Here is a 19,900-nt window from a genome sequence, read left to right as displayed (position 1 = left end):
CATGTTATGAAGGAACACCCCTACTTTTCCCTTTCTACGATAATAAACCTTTCTGTCCTATTACTATATAATTTGAAGAAAACCTTGTTTTAATTAGACTTTTATTGGGATATATTTTTACCAATGTTAACTAATTTATAATAGCTAAAATAAGATTTTACTTACCGGTAAATCTATTTCTCATAGTGCGTAGTGGATGCTGGGGACTCCGTAAGGACCATGGGGAATAGACGGGCTCCGCAGGAGACATGGGCACTTTAAGAAAGAATTTAGATTCTGGTGTGCTCTGGCTTATCCCTCTATGTCCCTCCTCCAGACTTCAGTTAGAGAAAATGTGCCCGGAAGAGCTGACAGTACAAGGAAAGGATTTTAGAAATCCACGGTAAGACTCATACCAGCCACACCAATCACACCGTATAACTTGTGATAAACTTACCCAGTCAACAGTATGAACAACAACAGAGCATCAGTTCAACCCTGATGCAACAATAACATAGCCCTTATTGCAGCAATAACTATATACAAGTATAGCAGAAGAAGTCCGCACTTGGGACGGGCGCCCAGCATCCACTACGGACTACGAGAAATAGATTTACCGGTAAGTAAAATCTTATTTTCTCTAACGTCCTAGTGGATGCTGGGGACTCCGTAAGGACCATGGGGATTATACCAAAGCTCCCAAACGGGCGGGAGAGTGCGGATGACTCTGCAGCACCGAATGAGCAAACACAAGGTCCTCCTCAGCCAGGGTATCAAACTTGTAGAAATTTGCAAAAGTGTTTGAACCTGACCAAGTAGCCGCTCGGCACAGCTGTAATGCCGAGATCCCTCGGGCAGCCGCCCAAGAAGAGCCCACCTTCCTAGTGGAATGGGCCTTAACTGATTTTGGCAGAGGCAATCCAGCCGCAGAATGAGCCTGCTGAATCGTATTACAGATCCAGCGAGTAATAGTTTGCTTTGAAGCAGGAGCACCAAGCTTGTTGGAAGCATACAGGATAAACAAAGACCCTAGCCGTTCTGGCTACATAAACCTTCAAAGCCCTGACCACATCAAGTAACTCGGAATCCTCCAAGTCAGTAGTAGCCACAGGCACCACAATAGGTTGGTTTATATGAAAGGATGAAACCACTTTTTGCAGAAATTGTGGACGGGTCTGCAATTCTGCTCTATCCGCATGGAAAAACAGATAGGGGCTTTTATGTGACAAAGCCGCTAATTCTGACACATGCCTAGCGGAAGCCAATGCTAGTAGCATGACCACCTTCCACATGAGATATTTCAATTCCACCGTTTTGAGTGGTTCAAACCAGTGGGATTTCAGGAAACTCAACACCACGTTAAGATCCCAAGGTGCCACCGGGGGCACAAAAGGGGGATGAATACGCAGCACTCCCTTCACAAACGTCTGAACTTCAGGTAGAGAAGCCAGCTCTTTTTGAAAGAAAATGGATAGGGCCGAAATCTGGACCTTAATGGAACCCAATTTTAGGCCCAAAGTCACTCCTGACTGTAGGAAGTGAAGGAAACGGCCCAGCTGGAATTCCTCCGTAGGGGCATTCCTGGCCTCACACCAAGAAACATATTTTCGCCATATACGGTGATAATGTTGAGCTGTCACGTCCTTCCTAGCCTTTATCAGCGTAGGAATGACCTCATCTGGAATGCCTTTTTCCGCTAGGATCCGGCGTTCAACCGCCATGCCGTCAAACGCAGCCGCGGTAAGTCTTGGAACAGACAGGGCCCTTGTTGCAACAAGTCCTGTATTAGAGGAAGAGGCCACGGGTCCTCTGTGAGCATTTCTTGCAGATCTGGATACCAAGTCCTTCTTGGCCAATCCGGAACAATGAGTATTGTTCTCACTCCTCCTTTTCTTATGGGTATGAGAGGAAGAGGAGAAAAAACATAGACCGACTGAAACACCCACGGTGTCACCAGTGCGTCCACAGCTATCGCCTGAGGGTCTCATGACCTGGCGCAATACCTCTGTAGCTTTTTGTTGAGGCGGGATGCCATCATGTCCACCTGTGGCAGTTCCCACCGACTTGCAATCTGCGTGAAGACTTCTTGATGAAGTCCCCACTCTCCCGGGTGGAGTTCGTGCCTGCTGAGGAAGTCTGCTTCCCAGTTGTCCACTCCCGGGATGAACACTGCTGACAGTGCGCTTACGTGATTCTCCGCCCAGCGAAGAATTCTGGTGGCTTCTGACTGAATCAGAACCGGTTGGTCGCGAAGCAGGGTCTCCGCTTGACGTAGGGCGTTGTATATGGCCCTTAGATCCAGGATGTTGATGTGAAGGCAAGTCTCCTGACTTGACCACAGACCTTGGAAATTTCTTCCCTGTGTGACTGCTCCCCACCCTCGGAGGCTTGCATCCGTGGTCACCAGGACCCAGTCCTGAATGCCGAATCTGCGGCCCTCCAGAAGGTGAGCACTCTGCAGCCACCACAGGAGAGACACCCTAGCCCTGGGGGATAGGGTGATTAACCGATGCATCTGAAGATGTGATCCGGACCACTTGTCCAGTAAGTCCCATTGAAAGGTCCTCGCATGGAACCTGCCGAAGGGAATGGCCTTGTATGATGCCACCATCCTTCCCAGGACTCGAGTGCAGTGATGCACTGACACCTGTTTTGGTTTTAATAGGTTCCTGACCAGTGTCATGAGCTCCTGAGCTCTCTCTATCGGGAGATAAACCCTTTTCTGGTCTGTGCCTAGAATCATGCCTAGGAAAGGCATATGAGCCGTAGGAACCAACTGCGACTTTGGAATATTAGAATCCAGCCGTGTTGCCGTTACACTTCCAGAGAAAGTGATACGCTGTTCAGCAACTGCTGTCTTGATCTCGCTTTTATGAGGAGATCGTCCAAGTACGGGATAATTGTGACACCTTGCTTCCGCAGGAGCACCATAATTTCCGCCATTACCTTGGTGAAGATTCTCGGGGCCGTGGAGAGACCAAACGGCAACGTCTGAAATTGGTAATGACAATCCTGTACTGCAAATCTGAGGTACGCCTGATGAGGTGGATAAATGGGGACATGAAGGTATGCATCCTTTATGTCCAGAGACACCATAAAATCTCCCCCTTTCAGGCTTGCGATGACCGCTCTTAGCGATTCCATCTTGAACTTGAACCTTTTCAGGTATATGTTCAGGGATTTTAAATTCAATATGGGTCTGACCGAACCGTCCGGTTTCGGGACTACAACATGGTCGAATAATAACCCCCTCCTTGTTGAAGGAGGGGAACCTTGACCACCACCTGTTGAAGATACAATTTGTGAATTGCAGTTAACACTATTTCCCTCTCGTGGGGGGAAGCCGGCAGGGCCGTCGGTGAGGGGGCATCTCCTCAAAGTCCAGCTTGTATCCCTGAGACACAATATCTATTGCCCAGGGATCCAACAGGGAGTGAACCCACTTGTGGCTGAAATTACGAAGACGTGCCCCCACCGGGCCTAGCTCCGCCTGTGGAGCCACAGCGACATGCGGTGGATTTTGTAGAGGCCGGGGAGGACTTCTGTTCCTGGGAACTAGCTGTGTTGTGCAGCTTCTTTCCTCTGCTCCTGCGTCTGGCAAGAAAGGACGCACCTCGGACTTTCTTGTTTCTTTGTGATCAAAAGGCTGCATTTGATAATGTCGTGCTTTCCTAGGCTGTGCAGGAATATAAGGCAAAAGATCAGAACTACCAGCTATAGCTGTGGAGACCAGGTCCGAGATCCCTTCTCCACACAATCCTCAGCCTTCCATATGCCTCTTAAGTCGGCATCCCCTGTCCATTGCATATTCTACAGGACACGTCAAGCAGAAATCGACATAGCGTTGACTCTAGAACCCAGTAGACTAATGTCTCTTTGGGCATGTTTTAGATATATATATCTTAAGACAGCATCTTTAATATATCTATCTATCTATCTATATATATATATATATATATATATATATATATATATATACATATACACACACATACCAGGGTCTCAATCTCTGCTGATAAGGTACCTGTCCACGCTGCTACAGCGCTATAAACCCATGCCGACACAATCGCCGGTCTGAGTAGTGTACCAGAATGTGCACGCTATCTGCAGGATCCCTGAGGATAGCTTGTAAGTCAAGGCTACCTTTTGGGCAAACGTGACACCCTAGGGGAAGATTCCCATCGTATCCTGGCCCTAGTAGGGAAAGGATACTCCCTGAGAATTCTTTGTGGGAAACTGCAGTCTCTTGTCTGGAGATTCCCGCTCTTTTTCATCATGAGAGGAGGGAAATTTACCTCAGCTTTCTTCCCCTTAAACATGTGTACCCTTGTGTCAGGGACAGATGAGTCATCAGTGATATGCAAATCATCTTTTATTACAATAATCATATATTGAATAACAATAATTTTATTACAATAATCATATATTTCCTGCCATTTTGGCTGTAACTTTGCATTATCGTAGTCGACACTGGAGTCAGACTCTGTGTCGATATCAGTGTCTATTTATTTTGGATAGTGAGCATTGAGAGACTCTGAAGGTCTCTGCGACATAGGGACAGACATGGGTAGATTCCCTGTCTGTTCTCTAATCTTTTGTGCAATAAATTCACCTTAGCACTTAATTACACATATCCAAACAGGTGTCGGCGTTGTCGACGGAGACACCCCTCACACACACATTTGCTCCATCTCCTCCTTAGGGGAGCCTTTTACCTCAGACATGTCGACACACACGTACCGACACCACACACTCAGGGAATGCTCATCTGAAGACAATTCCCCCATAAGGCCCTTTGGAGAGACAGAGAGAGAGTATGCCAGCACACACCCCAGCGCTATTAACACAGGAATAACACAGTAACTTAATGTTAACCCAGTAGCTGCTGTTTATATTGATTTTTGCACCTAATTATGTGCCCCCCCTCTCTTTTTACCCTCTTCTACCGTGTATCTGCAGGGGAGAGGCTGGGGAGCTTCCTCTCAGCGGTGCTGTGGAGAAAAAACATGGCGCTGGTGAGTGCTGAGGAAGAAGCCCCGCCCCCTCGACGGCGGGCTTCTGTCCCGCTTAAATATACATTTTCTTGGCGGGGGCTCATACATATATACAGTGCCCAACTGTATATATGTGTATTTTTGCCAAACGAGGTCCATATGCTGCCCAGGGCGCGCCCCCCCTGCACCCTTACAGTGACCGGAGTATGTGAGGTGTGTTTGGAGCAATAGCGCACAGCTGCAGTGCTGTGCGTTACCTCATGTGAAGAACGGAGTCTTCTGCCGCCGATTTCGAAGTCTTCTTGCTTCTCATACTCACCCCGCTTCTGTCTTCCGGCTCTGCGAGGGGGACGGCGGCGCGGCTCTGGGATCGGACGACGAGGGTGAGATCCTGTGTACGATCCCTCTGGAGCTTATGGTGTCCAGTAGCCTAAGAAGCAGGACCTAGCTTCAGAGAGTAGGGCTGCTTCTCTCCCCTCAGTCCCACGATGCAGGGAGTCTGTTGCCAGCAGAGCTACCTGAAAATAAAAAACCTAACAAAATACTTTCTTACAGCAAGCTCAGGAGAGCTCACTGAACAGCACCCAGCTCGCCCGGGCACAGATTCAAACTGAGGTCTGGAGGAGGGACAGAGGGAGGAGCCAGAGCACACCAGAATCTAAATTCTTTCTTAAAGTGCCTATGACTCCTGCGGAGCCCATCTATTCCCCATGGTCCTTACGGAGTCCCCAGCATCCACTAGGACGTTAGAGAAAAATAACTGCATGAATTTAGGTCCTAGGGGGTGTGATATTCACTGCCACCTCAAAAGCGTAAAATAGTATAAGTGCTTCAACAACCATAATAACAGAACTAGACTCAACAGTGGCCAACACATGGAAGCCACATATCCAGTTTTGATACGGTTTGTATAGCAGGGTTCTATTCAAATAAATGGTAAAATAAGAATTTACTTACCGATAATTCTATTTCTCGGAGTCCGTAGTGGATGCTGGGGTTCCTGAAAGGACCATGGGGAATAGCGGCTCCGCAGGAGACAGGGCACAAAAAGTAAAGCTTTTAACCATGTGGTGTGTACTGGCTCCTCCCCCTATGACCCTCCTCCAAGCCTCAGTTAGGTACTGTGCCCGGACGAGCGTACACAATAAGGAAGGATCTTGAATCCCGGGTAAGACTCATACCAGCCACACCAATCACACCGTACAACTTGTGATCTAAAACCCAGTTAACAGTATGATAACAGAGGAGCCTCTGAAAGATGGCTTCCTACAACAATAACCCGATGAAGGCAACAATAACTATGTACAATTATTGCAGATAATCCGCACTTGGGATGGGCGCCCAGCATCCACTACGGACTCCGAGAAATAGAATTATCGGTAAGTAAATTCTTATTTTCTCTATCGTCCTAGTGGATGCTGGGGTTCCTGAAAGGACCATGGGGATTATACCAAAGCTCCCAAACGGGCGGGAGAGTGCGGATGACTCTGCAACACCGAATGAGAGAACTCCAGGTCCTCTTTTGCCAGGGTATCAAATTTGTAGAATTTTACAAACGTGTTCTCCCCCGACCACGTAGCTGCTCGGCAGAGTTGTAATGCCGAGACCCCTCGGGCAGCCGCCCAAGATGAGCCCACCTTCCTTGTGGAATGGGCCTTAACAGATTTAGGCTGTGGCAGGCCTGCCACAGAATGTGCAAGTTGAATTGTGCTACAAATCCAACGAGCAATCGACTGCTTAGAAGCAGGAGCACCCAGCTTGTTGGGTGCATACAGTATAAACAGCGAGTCAGATTTTCTGACTCCAGCCGTCCTTGAAATGTATATTTTTAAAGCTCTAACAACGTCCAACAACTTGGAGTCCTCCAAGTCGCTTGTAGCCGCAGGCACTACAATAGGCTGGTTCAGGTGAAACGCTGATACCACCTTAGGGAGAAAATGCGGACGCGTCCGCAGTTCTGCCCTATCCGAATGGAAAATTAGATATGGGCTTTTGTAAGATAAAGCCGCCAGTTCTGACACTCTCCTGGCTGAAGCCAGGGCTAGTAGCATGGACACTTTCCATGTGAGATATTTCAAATCCACCTTTTTTAGTGGTTCAAACCAATGGGATTTGAGGAAATCTAAAACTACGTTTAGATCCCACGGTGCCACCGGAGGCACTACAGGGGGCTGTATACGCAGTACACCCTTAACAAAAGTCTGGACCTCAGGAACTGAGGCCAATTCTTTTTGGAAGAATATTGACAGGGCCGAAATTTGAACCTTAATAGATCCCAACTTGAGACCCATAGACAATCCTGATTGCAGGAAATGCAGGAATCGACCCAGTTGAAATTCCTCCGTCGGAGCACTCCGATCCTCGCACCACGCAACATATTTTCGCCAAATGCGGTGATAATGTTTCGCGGTTACTTCCTTCCTTGCTTTAATCAAAGTAGGAATGACTTCTTCCGGAATGCCTTTTCCCTTTAGGATCCGGCGTTCAACCGCCATGCCGTCAAACGCAGCCGCGGTAAGTCTTGAAACAGACAGGGACCTTGCTGAAGCAGGTCCCTTCTCAGAGGTAGAGGCCACGGATCGTCCGTGATCATCTCTTGAAGTTCCGGGTACCAAGTCCTTCTTGGCCAATCCGGAGCCACTAGTATCGTTCTTACTCCTCTTTTCCTTATAATTCTCAATACCTTTGGTATGAGAGGCAGAGGAGGAAACACATACACCGACTGGTACACCCAAGGCGTTACCAGCGCGTCCACAGCTATTGCCTGCGGGTCTCTTGACCTGGCGCAATACCTGTCCAGTTTTTTGTTGAGGCGAGACGCCATCATGTCCACCATTGGTCTTTCCCAACGGGTTACAAGCATGTGGAAAACTTCTGGATGAAGTCCCCACTCTCCCGGGTGAAGGTCGTGTCTGCTGAGGAAGTCTGCTTCCCAGTTGTCCACTCCCGGGATGAACACTGCTGACAGTGCCATCACATGATTCTCCGCCCAGCGAAGAATCCTCGCAGCTTCTGCCATTGCACTCCTGCTTCTTGTACCGCCCTGTCTGTTTACATGGGCGACTGCCGTGATGTTGTCCGACTGGATCAACACCGGTTTTCCTAGAAGCAGAGGTTCTGCCTGACTTAGAGCATTGTAGATTGCTCTTAGTTCCAGAATGTTTATGTGAAGAGACATCTCCAGGCTCGACCACACGCCCTGGAAGTTCCTTCCTTGTGTGACTGCTCCCCAGCCTCTCAGGCTGGCGTCCGTGGTCACCAGGATCCAATCCTGTATGCCGAATCTGCGGCCCTCCAATAGATGAGCGCTCTGCAACCACCACAGAAGAGATACCCTTGTCCTTGGAGACAGGGTTATCCGCCGGTGCATCTGAAGATGCGACCCTGACCATTTGTCGAGCAGATCCCTCTGGAAAATTCTTGCGTGGAATCTGCCGAATGGAATTGCTTCGTAAGAAGCCACCATTTTTCCCAGGACTCTTGTGCATTGATGTACAGACACCTTTCCTGGCTTTAGGAGGTTCCTGACAAGTTCGGATAACTCCTTGGCTTTTTCCTCCGGGAGAAATACCTTTTTCTGAACCGTGTCCAGAATCATCCCTAGGAACAGCAGACGTGTTGTCGGAATTAACTGGGATTTTGGAATATTCAAAATCCACCCGTGCTGTTTTAGCACTTCTTGAGACAGTGCTACTCCCATCTCTAGCTGTTCTCTTGACCTTGCCCTTATCAGGAGATCGTCCAAGTATGGGATAATTAACACGCCTTTTCTTCGAAGAAGAATCATCATCTCGGCCATTACTTTGGTAAAGACCCGAGGTGCCGTGGACAATCCAAACGGCAGCGTCTGAAACTGATAGTGACAGTTTTGTACGACGAACCTGAGGTACCCCTGGTGTGAGGGGTAAATTGGGACGTGGAGATACGCATCCTTGATGTCCAAGGATACCATAAAGTCCCCTTCTTCCAGGTTCGCTATCACCGCTCTGAGTGACTCCATCTTGAACTTGAACTTTTTTATGTACAGGTTCAGGGATTTCAGATTTAGAATAGGTCTTACCGAGCCGTCCGGCTTCGGTACCACAAATAGAGTGGAATAATACCCCTTTCCCTGTTGTAAAAGGGGTACTTTGACTATCACCTGCTGAGAGTACAGCTTGTGAATGGCTTCCACGACCGTCACCCTGTCGGAGGGGGACGTTGGTAAAGCAGACTTCAGAAAACGGCGAGGTGGAGACGTCTCTAGTTCTAACCTGTACCCCTGAGATATTATCTGCAGGATCCAGGGATCTACCTGCGAGTGAGCCCACTGCGCGCTGAAATTCTTGAGACGACCCCCCACCGCCCCCGAGTCCGCTTGAGAAGCCCCAGCGTCATGCTGAGGCTTTTGTAGAAGCGGGGGAGGGCTTCTGTTCCTGGGAAGGAGCTGCCTGTTGCTGTCTCTTCCCCTTTCCTCTGCCTCGTGGCAGATATGAATATCCCTTTGCTCTCTTGTTTTTAAAGGAACGAAAGGGCCGCGGTTGAAAAGTCGGTGTCTTTTTCTGTTGGGGAGTGACTTGAGGTAAAAAGGTGGATTTCCCGGCTGTAGCCGTGGCCACCAAATCCGATAGACCGACTCCAAATAACTCCTCCCCTTTATACGGCAAAACTTCCATATGCCGTTTTGAGTCCGCATCGCCTGACCACTGTCGCGTCCATAAACTTCTTCTGGCCGAAATGGACATAGCACTTACCCGTGATGCCAGCGTGCAGATATCCCTCTGTGCATCACGCATATAAAGAAATGCATCCTTTATTTGCTCCAAAGACAGTAAAACATTGTCCCTATCCAGGGTATCAATATTTTCAATCAGGGACTCTGACCAAGCTACTCCAGCACTGCACATCCAGGCTGTCGCTATAGCTGGTCGTAGTATAACACCTGTATGTGTGTATATACTTTTTTGGATATTTTCCATCCTCCTATCTGCTGGATCTTTAAGTGCGGCCGTCTCAGGAGAGGGTAACGCCACTTGTTTTGATAAGCGTGTGAGCGCCTTGTCCACCCTAGGAGGTGTTTCCCAGCGCGCCCTAACCTCTGGCGGGAAAGGGTATAAAGCCAATAACTTCTTTGAAATTAGCATTTTTTTATCGGGGGCAACCCACGCTTCATCACACACCTCATTTAATTCTTCTGATTCAGGAAAAACTATAGGTAGTTTTTTCACACCCCACATAATACCCTGTTTAGTGGTACCTGTAGTATCAGCTATATGTAACGCCTCCTTCATTGCCAAAATCATATAACGTGTGGCCCTACTGGAAAATACGGTTGATTCGTCACCGTCACCACTGGAATCAGTGCCTGTGTCTGGGTCTGTGTCGACCGACTGAGGCAAAGGGCGTTTTACAGCCCCTGACGGTGTTTGAGGCGCCTGGACAGGCACTAATTGATTGTCCGGCCGTCTCATGTCGTCAAACGACTGCTTTAGCGTGTTGACACTATCCCGTAATTCCATAAATAAAGGCATCCATTCTGGTGTCGACCCCCTAGGAGGTGACATCCCCATATTTGGCAATTGCTCCGCCTCCACACCAATATCGTCCTCATACATGTCGACACACGCGTACCGACACACAGCAGACACACAGGGAATGCTCTAAACGAAGACAGGACCCCACTAGCCCTTTGGGGAGACAGAGGGAGAGTCTGCCAGCACACACCAAAAGCGCTATATATGACAGGGATAGCCTTATAATAAGTGCTCCCTATATAGCTGCTTTAAATATATATAATGCCACAATTTTGCCCCCCCTCTCTTGTTTTACCCTGTTTCTGTAGTGCAGTGCAGGGGAGAGACTGGGAGCCTTCCTGACCAGCGGAGCTGTGAGAGGAAAATGGCGCCGTGTGCTGAGGAGATAGGCCCCGCCCCTTTTTCGGCGGGCTCGTCTCCCGCTCTTCAATGGATTCAGGCAGGGGTTAAATATCTCCATATAGCCCCCGGAGGCTATATGTGAGGTATTTTATGCCTAAAAAAGGTTTCTCATTGCTGCCCAGGGCGCCCCCCCCCAGCGCCCTGCACCCTCAGTGACTGCCGTGTGAAGTGTGCTGGGAGCAATGGCGCACAGCTGCAGTGCTGTGCGCTACCTTAAGAAGACTGAGGAGTCTTCTGCCGCCGATTCTGGACCATCTTCTGTCTTCAGCATCTGCAAGGGGGCCGGCGGCGCGGCTCCGGTGACCCATCCAGGCTGTACCTGTGATCGTCCCTCTGGAGCTTGATGTCCAGTAGCCAAGAAGCCAATCCATCCTGCACGCAGGTGAGTTGACTCCTTCTCCCCTAAGTCCCTCGCTGCAGTGATCCTGTTGCCAGCAGGAATCACTGTAAAATAAAAAACCTAGCTAAACTTTTTCTAAGCAGCTCTTTAGGAGAGCCACCTAGATTGCACCCTTCTCGGCCGGGCACAAAAACCTAACTGAGGCTTGGAGGAGGGTCATAGGGGGAGGAGCCAGTACACACCACATGGTTAAAAGCTTTACTTTTTGTGCCCTGTCTCCTGCGGAGCCGCTATTCCCCATGGTCCTTTCAGGAACCCCAGCATCCACTAGGACGATAGAGAAAATATAATCCTATAATATTTTCTAATGTATGTGTGCAGTCTGTACATACAGTAGCAACACTATTACCTTTCTAAATTTGTAACAAGACGTTAAACGTTCACAATATGCATGGTTATAATTGATTTTTTTTTTCCATGGCGCAAAATCTATTTTTGTATTATTTTTCCTTTACAATTCTAGGCATGGAGCAGACAAATATCTGAGAGAATATAGTAATGACATTTCTCCAATCCTCTTCATATGCTTAAATGGAGTTCAGAGGCCTCTGCAGTGTCTGAGGCCACATAAAAATGTGGAACATTTCATAGAAAATATCTATAATCTATTTTGGCTGCAGAACAATGACAAATTAACGACATGTGCATTAGAATTTTACTGGTTGCTTCAGTAAAAGTTTTAACTCCCTGTTAATGCCCTCGACATCCGGGATTATTACTTTATTATTACCTAGCTAAATACAAATTGAATACAAAAAGGGCTGCCTAATGCCAGAAGCAATTTTAAGATAATGCCTAATCTTTACGGTATCTCTACAATGTAATTGTTGGAAGGTTTAGGTCACCCATGCAGAAAATGTGACATACATACATTGCTAGTCCAAGAGATTCAAAGTTCAAAGTAATATATGTGTATGTGTGTGTTTTAAAGGAAATGAAGCGCCTAATAGTGCTTGTAAGGTATAAAAAAAAAAAAAAATGTGTTGGTGATATGATGCAACTTGGGTCTTAATGGGAACAAAAGCCAACGTGTTTTGCCTACTGAATATTCTAGACTTCATCATGGGTATTTAGAACATAATAATAATAATAATAATAATAATAATAATAATAACAATAATAATAATATTGATATAGCACTTTTCTCAGAATAGCACAAAATGGAGCAAATCAATTGTTGCTCCGTTTAGGCACCCAGTAACCGCAGGGATGACTTTTTTTCTCACAGTCTCCTGAGGTGCGAGATAAAAAAAACTTGTAAAAACTCAGCAGTTTGGGGGCGTCCAAATGTGAGTTTGGATGCCCAAGCAGGGAGTTTAGATGGGCTTAGCAGTTTAAGGGATGACATGTGCAATGTGCATTGGTGCCCAAACACAATAGACAGAATTTTTAGTTGCCGAAAAAAACTGTAGTGGCCCCAAAGTGCTTTACAGCATAACACACAAAACAAGCTTAATAGTAGATATTAGTGAAATGCTTGAGTAAATAGGTAAATCTTGAGTCTGTTTTTGAAGAATTCTAGAGTGGGGGTTTCTCAAACTGTGCAGGATAGACAGTTCCATAGAGTAGTAGCCACAAAGTTGAAAGCCCCCAGATGAATTCAGGGAGAGTCTAGGTATTGTTAATACACTGTAGTCATTCATGTACAGATCGCAGTAAATTGAGTGGAACAGTAAGGAATCAGAAGCTGCTTCAAGCAACTGGGATCCTGGTCATGTAGGGCTTTGAAAGGGAGTAAGACAAATCTTGAAAACTATTTGCCATATTACAGGTAGCCAAAGAAGGGAGTAGAGAATGGGTGTTATGTGACTGGAAACGCATTGGGACTGTGGCCTTACACCTTGACTCCTTTATAGACAGTTAAGTGCTAATTTTTTATACTCTCATAAATTTGGCACCTATCAGTTGCTGTTTTTTATTTAATAAATAACCTTTAAATTTAATGTGAAGTTCTCTAAACAAATTGGGTATGGATCTTGGGACAAAATGTTCCTATTAAGACCCAAAATGTGTTGGCTAAGAAGACACTCGCCAAAGCACATGAACCAATGTTAACTCCATCACAGATAAAGATAATGCCACATAATGACAGTCGATGTCTCAATTCTGATGAATCTTTCTCAAGACAGGTTCAATAGATTCAACAGACCTTAGCCTGCTACGTGTGATTACCTCATCTGTTGAATCTATGAACCTGTCTAGAGAAAGATTGACCAAAATCGAAACATTGACTGGCATTATGTGTGACCCAAACACACTCTCTAACTACCGTCCCATTTCTCAGCTACCCAGTCCCTCCAAGCTACTTGAGAGGCTTGCCTACACTCGCCTTACACACTTTCTTAACTCGCACAACTTATTGGACCCACTTCAGTCAGGCTTTCGTGCCCAACACTCCACAGAGACGGCACTGACCAAAGTAGTGAATGATCTAGTCACTGCTAGATCAAAAGGCCATTACACACTACTTATTCTTCTAGATCTCTCTGCTGCTTTTGACACTGTTGACCACTCTCTTCTCATACAAACACTACAATCCCTAGGTCTTCAGGACACAGCCCTTTCTTGGTTCTCATCCTACCTATCTAATCGCTCTTTCAGTGTTCACTTCTCTGATTCTACCTCCTCTTCTCTACCTCTATCAGTTGGAGTACCGCAAGGCTCAGTCTTAGGTCCTCTGCTTTTCTCAATCTATACCTCCTCTCTTGGTAAACTAATCAGCTCCTATGGATTTCAGTATCATTTGTATGCTGATGACACTCAAATCTACCTATCCTCCCCAGATTTGTCACCACCAGTATTGGCTCGTGTCACTGGATGCCTGTCTGTCATTTCATCTTGGATGTCATCTCGCCACCTCAAACTCAACATTTCCAAAACCGAATTAATTATTTTCCCACCAGCTAAGAGTAGTTACCAACCTGATATCTCTATAACTGTTGACAATGCAACTATCCACCCCACAAGCTCGTTGCCTAGGTGTCACCCTTGACTCTGAACTGTCCTTTGTTCCACACATTCAATCTGTCTCTAAATCATGTTACATGCACCTTAAAAACATATCCAAAATATGCCCTTATCTTACACAAGACACTGCAAAAACTGTAATCCATGCACTCATCATCTCCCGCATTGATTATTGTAATAGTCTCCTTACTGGTCTTCCCAAACATAGGCTATCACCACTTCAATCCATTTTAAATTCAGCTGCGAGGCTAATCTTCCTCGCCAGACGTTCTTCATCTGCTGATCCGCTCTGTCAGTCCCTCCATTGGTTACCGGTATTCTACCGTGTCAAATATAAAATAATTTTACTTACATACAAGGCTATTAACCAAACTGCACCATCATACATCTCCTCACTCATCTCAAAATATCTCCCTACCAGACCTCTCCACTCTGCACAAGATCTGCGTCTCTCATCCACATGTATTACCTGTTCCCACTAAAAATTACAGGACTTTACCCGGGCTTCACCCACTCTGTGGAATGCACTCCCACGCACAATAAGACTCTCCTCTAGTCTCCAAACCTTTAAACGTTCTCTGAAAACTCATCTCTTCAGACAAGCCTACCAAATTTCAGACCCACACACATAACCTTCATAGCTTCCCTATCAAGTTACATCCCCTCTGTACAGTCCACATAAACTAACATTTTGTCTTCCAACATTGCTGTGTGATCATATCATATACAACCCATTAAGAACCTAGCAACCTGGGGAACCATTATGTAACAGGTAGCATCTATCCTTGTGTATCAATGCCTATTTCCCTATAGATTGTAAGCTTGCGAGAAGGGCCTTCCTACCTCTGTCTGTCTGTCTGTCTTTGTCCAGTTTTGTTCTATAATTGTTGTTCTAATTGTAAAGCGCAACGGAATATGCTGCGCTATATAAGAAACTGCTAATAAATAAATAAAAATGTGTCATTATCTTTACCTGTGATGGAGTGAACATTTATCACGTGCTTTGGCGAGTGCCTTCTTAGCCAATACTTTTTGTACTTGGATACATACAGTATATACAGTCCCAAACATCCAAAGTACAGGCAGCACCCCCCAGCTCTCCAAACTTAATAACAGGAGCAGTCAATCTATTATCAACGATTCAGAGATTTAAAACATCTTTTGTCAAGGACGAAGATGTATTAAAACACCTAAAACCTAGGTAATCGATGGACTGTTTCTGTTAAGTTTGGCAAGCCAGGCGTGTTGCCAATTTATACACACACACACACACACACACACACACACACACACACACACACACACACACACCTAAATGTGCCACTTTGTGCTTTGAAGGCTAGTAAAACAATACATCAGGTTTTAGGAGGCAATGTACTAACCATCTTGCACAATTACAGGTTTCCTTCATCACAACAATATATAGTGCAACAATATATAGTACAACAAAATGACACAACAAATACTTCTGGCAAATGAATTCTTATCTGAAAACCTGCACAATCTGAATGTAACAATGGAATAAATGTATATCTGGCAGTCCTGAGAACTTACCTGTGCTTCTCCAAGATCATTATTAACCACAGTAAAGTTTAACCCAAGTTCTTCTACATCTCCTTCGTAGCTCTTTAGGAAAAGTAAATTTTTGTACATTTCAGGATCCAAAGAGGCCAGATGATGAATGTCTACGTCAGCGCTTGTGCCCAACAACTTAGATAAGAAGAAGCTGGCAAATGGCAGCTCTACAAGCATGTTCTCATACAGGGCCTATAGAAATAATAAAAAAACCCACACAATTAATTTTACCTTAATATTACAATTTAGTGTTGACTTTTTCATTTAAGCAGCTTTGTCCAATTAGATAAAAAATTATTTTAGAATATATACGGTTTTAATTTTTCTATAAATATCCACTAGAACTCTGATTACAACAATTCCCATGTTCCAACCCAATGATCTTTCCAATTCACAAGAACAGTTCTACATAGTTATTCCAATAACCTGGGCCTAAAATATTGTTACACAAACAAATAGGCACAAAATTGGCTTGTCTAATATGTGAGCAACAACATGAACTGATGCCCAAATATGGACTCTCAAATACTGTAGCAAGCCCCAAAATGCAGGGCAGTTCCAACTGTCAACACAGTGGTATGTACAATATGTGGGAACAGATTGGTCAAGCAAATGTTAAGGGGGAAGGCAGTTGTGCTGCAACTACATGGCACAAATAACTTATTATTTAGTTACTGCTAGTTATTTATATGGCACACACAAATTCTACAGCACTTTACAGAGAATATTTGGCCATTCACATCAGTCCCTGCCCGAGTGGAGCTTACAATCTATATTCCTTACCACATGTACATGCACACACATTCATGCTAGGGTTAATTTTGTTGGGAGCCAAATAACCTACATTATATTTTTGCATTGTGGGAGAAAACCCACACAAACATGGGGAGAATATACAAACTCCACACCGTATATATATATATATATATAGAGAGAGAGAGACACACTTACATATATATATATATATATATATATATATACACACACACACATATATATATATATATATATATATATATATATATATGTATATAAATAATTTCTCTTGAAGGATCTATTCAAACTCCCATCTATGGGTTTGTATCCTATTAGGTGCGATCCTTTTTCAGACGATAAAAACAGTCTGATTTCATTATCACGCTATCCAATTACAGGCCGTTTTTATAGGCCGAAAAAAGACCCACGATAGTGCAATAATACACAGGAGCCGGGATAAGATCTCATGTGAAATCGCTGCTCCAAAGGCACCCGAAGCATAATCCCCGAAGTGTTGCATATCGGGGTTAACTGGATAGCCCCAGCCGAATACATTAGCTGCAGTAAATTACTGTAGTTAATTGGATACCGGCCTCCAGCCTATGTCTCATTCATTCCAGCTAACCTTCAAAAGCATTACGTCAGTTTCTTGTATGTCTAGCATATGCCATCACACTGCCATGAATAAATGTAGAGTCCACAATGCAATGCTAACTCACTATATTATATACTCTAAGGTTGCAGAGTTTCATATAAAGTTACATTCTTTCTCTCCAGTCTATGGGGTATATTCAATTGGTGTCGAAACTGCTGTCTTGGCAGTTTTTGACTTTTTCAGGTTGGAAATGGTTCCGACCTATTCAATCCCCAGCTTTTTGTTCCGACAAGTCGGGGATTCGACTTGTCAGAAAGCACCGCCGAATCGCGTGCTTCTGTCGGAAACGGGACCAAACTCGACAGGTTTTGGACCAGTTTCTGACAATCTCAATCTGACTTTAAAAAAAGTCGGATTGAGAGTTCACTCTAGGTGCTCCCACCCTCTGGAACTCACTCCCTCTCCCAGCATCTCTCAACTAGTCTCCCCCCAGCTTTAATCATGCCCTTAAAATGTAATCAAAGTGTACCAACTCTCATTAACTTTTAACTATTCTTTTCTATCCCTCTTCCATATACGATTACCAATTCACCCTCCAGATGTCAACCCTCCAACTGCTCATAATTAAGCTCTTATGGACAGGGCTTTCTACTCTCTTGCACTATCCAGATCACCAGTGCTCTGTTACCATATTTCATTTTCCCCCTCAGTGATTCTGAATCACTTTGGTCACCCATACATTGGGTATAGGATCACTGAGTACTAAATAGATTCCCATACGCTACTTGTCAGTGTATGCTCCGCTATACTTCAGTGTGTTCACCAACTCTTGCCCCTGTTAACTCTCCTACCCATTATCTGTGGTGTGATTGTGCTTGGTATTTATGCTCCGATACCCTGTTCGTGTTTTCCATGTATACTGTTGTTGTGCCTTAAAAATAAAAGATAATATATAGATATATCATACATGATCTACACTCACCTACTTAGACATGGAATGTTTCTTCCAAAAATATTGTAAGAAATTGTTAAACTGGCCAACTCCGTAAAAGTCTAAGCTTCGGGCAAATCCCTGCACTGACCTACAAAAACATGAGAATTGGTCTGTATCATTTGCCACCAGGTATCACACAGATTTTCTACACAAAACTATGCTTTTTTTCATGGGCTATATTATATATAAACACACACACACACACACAGGTCTGGGTAGCATACAGTACACTGACAAGTTGAGTTTTTGAAATGCACCATTGCACAAATAAAAATAATGTTATTTTTGTATTACTTTTTAACATTGGCTTCCTTCGTTCTTGCGTAAAGATGCATTTTTTAATGGAAAAAAGTCGCACAAAAAGACGCATGGCGTAAACAGAAGGGCTGTGTAACTTGCAGAGAGGCTAGATGTAGGTGGACACATCTGTAAAGTGTACACTGATGATGCAATGAAAGAAGGGTGAAAATTGTGGATTTCTTCGTCCACAGGTGGTCATCCCCATCAGCCTCTGGTCTAAGAATTTTTTTTTCTTCAAATTTTGGCATCACATCACATTTTTGATTTGAAAGCATAGAAGAAAAAAAAAAAACCCCTACAAAAATAAAAGAACAAGCAAAGAAGAAGCGTATTAGCAGCTAAAAGAGGAAACTAGAAAAAAAAATAGTCAACAAAACTGTCAAAGGCAGCTCAAATATCCAAGTGAAGACATCTAAGCAATGTAAAAACTATTGAACCTCAAAAATATGACAACTGACTGATTAATTTTCACTACCTTAGTCAAGTGGTGGCCTGAGGGGGAAAGCAGTCAACAATGGATGTCCGATGGAGCAATTCAACTGATGAAAATGCCATAGGTGCCAACATTTCTGCTCGCAGGTAGCGAGCCAAAAGGTGCAAAAAGTCTATGATTTGGGCGCTGAAATGGCAGTTTGGGTGCTCTAACCAGGACTTCAGACGAGTTTAGCCAATATACTGTAGTGCTTTTGAGCACATCAAGTGCGAAGATTAATGGGCACCCAAAAGAATTGCTCTGTCTGGGTCCCATTACTAATCGCCGCACTGAAAAAAAACAGAATTCCTGCCTGTGAATTTAAGTGAGAATGCTAATGAAGGTAATATAAATAAAGGTCAACACATGGTTAAAACCTTACATATTAATAACTATTGTAGAATATGAGGGAAAGTTTTATCCAGGAATAGTAAAAGATAAAATCCATACTGTACGTTGAAGTAAACTCCATGAGCAGGTCAGGAGTGACTTCTTGGAAATGGCTCTAGAAAGAAATTCGAATATAGTACAATAACAACATGGTGAAGGAAAAAATAATAGCTCCAAGTATAACTGATTCCAGAAGATATTATGTACAGCAGTGGTTCTCAAACTGGGTGCCTCAAGGCACTTGCAGGGGTGGTGGTTCAGGACCAATTCAAATTATTAATGGTCAATGTGATTGGAAACCAACAGATCTGGTTTTGTCTATCATAAAACATGTGGCCAAACAGAAGCAAATATTGTCCCTCGCCACACAATTGAGCCTAAGGATGACAGTTAAACAGAATTTACTTCATGTAATATTTATTTTCTAATTTTATCAATAAGAAACTTTTGGCCTAGGGGTACCGCGAGAAAAATTCTGATACTCTAGGGCGCCGTAATTCAAACAAGTTTGGGTACCAATGGACTATACAGTATTTATAAATACTTAAATATAGGCAAAAAAT

The 19,900-nt window shown here is 44.6% G+C and overlaps 1 protein-coding gene across 3 annotated transcripts in view; it reads right to left on the bottom strand.

The window, feature by feature from the left end:
• Positions 1-19,900, bottom strand: part of UBE3C (ubiquitin protein ligase E3C) — a 418,441-nt gene that overhangs the window by 21,136 nt on the left and 377,405 nt on the right. For all 3 annotated transcript variants that reach the window (XM_063921903.1, XM_063921902.1, XM_063921904.1), the window contains exon 20: positions 15,810-16,022. In XM_063921903.1, the coding sequence (XP_063777973.1) occupies positions 15,810-16,022 (213 nt within the window). The remainder of the gene's footprint in view (positions 1-15,809; positions 16,023-19,900) is intronic.

This window comes from Pseudophryne corroboree, chromosome 5, assembly GCF_028390025.1.
Source record: "Pseudophryne corroboree isolate aPseCor3 chromosome 5, aPseCor3.hap2, whole genome shotgun sequence".
Taxonomy (NCBI): domain Eukaryota; kingdom Metazoa; phylum Chordata; class Amphibia; order Anura; family Myobatrachidae; genus Pseudophryne; species Pseudophryne corroboree.
This window is presented reverse-complemented; position numbering and strand designations above follow the sequence as displayed.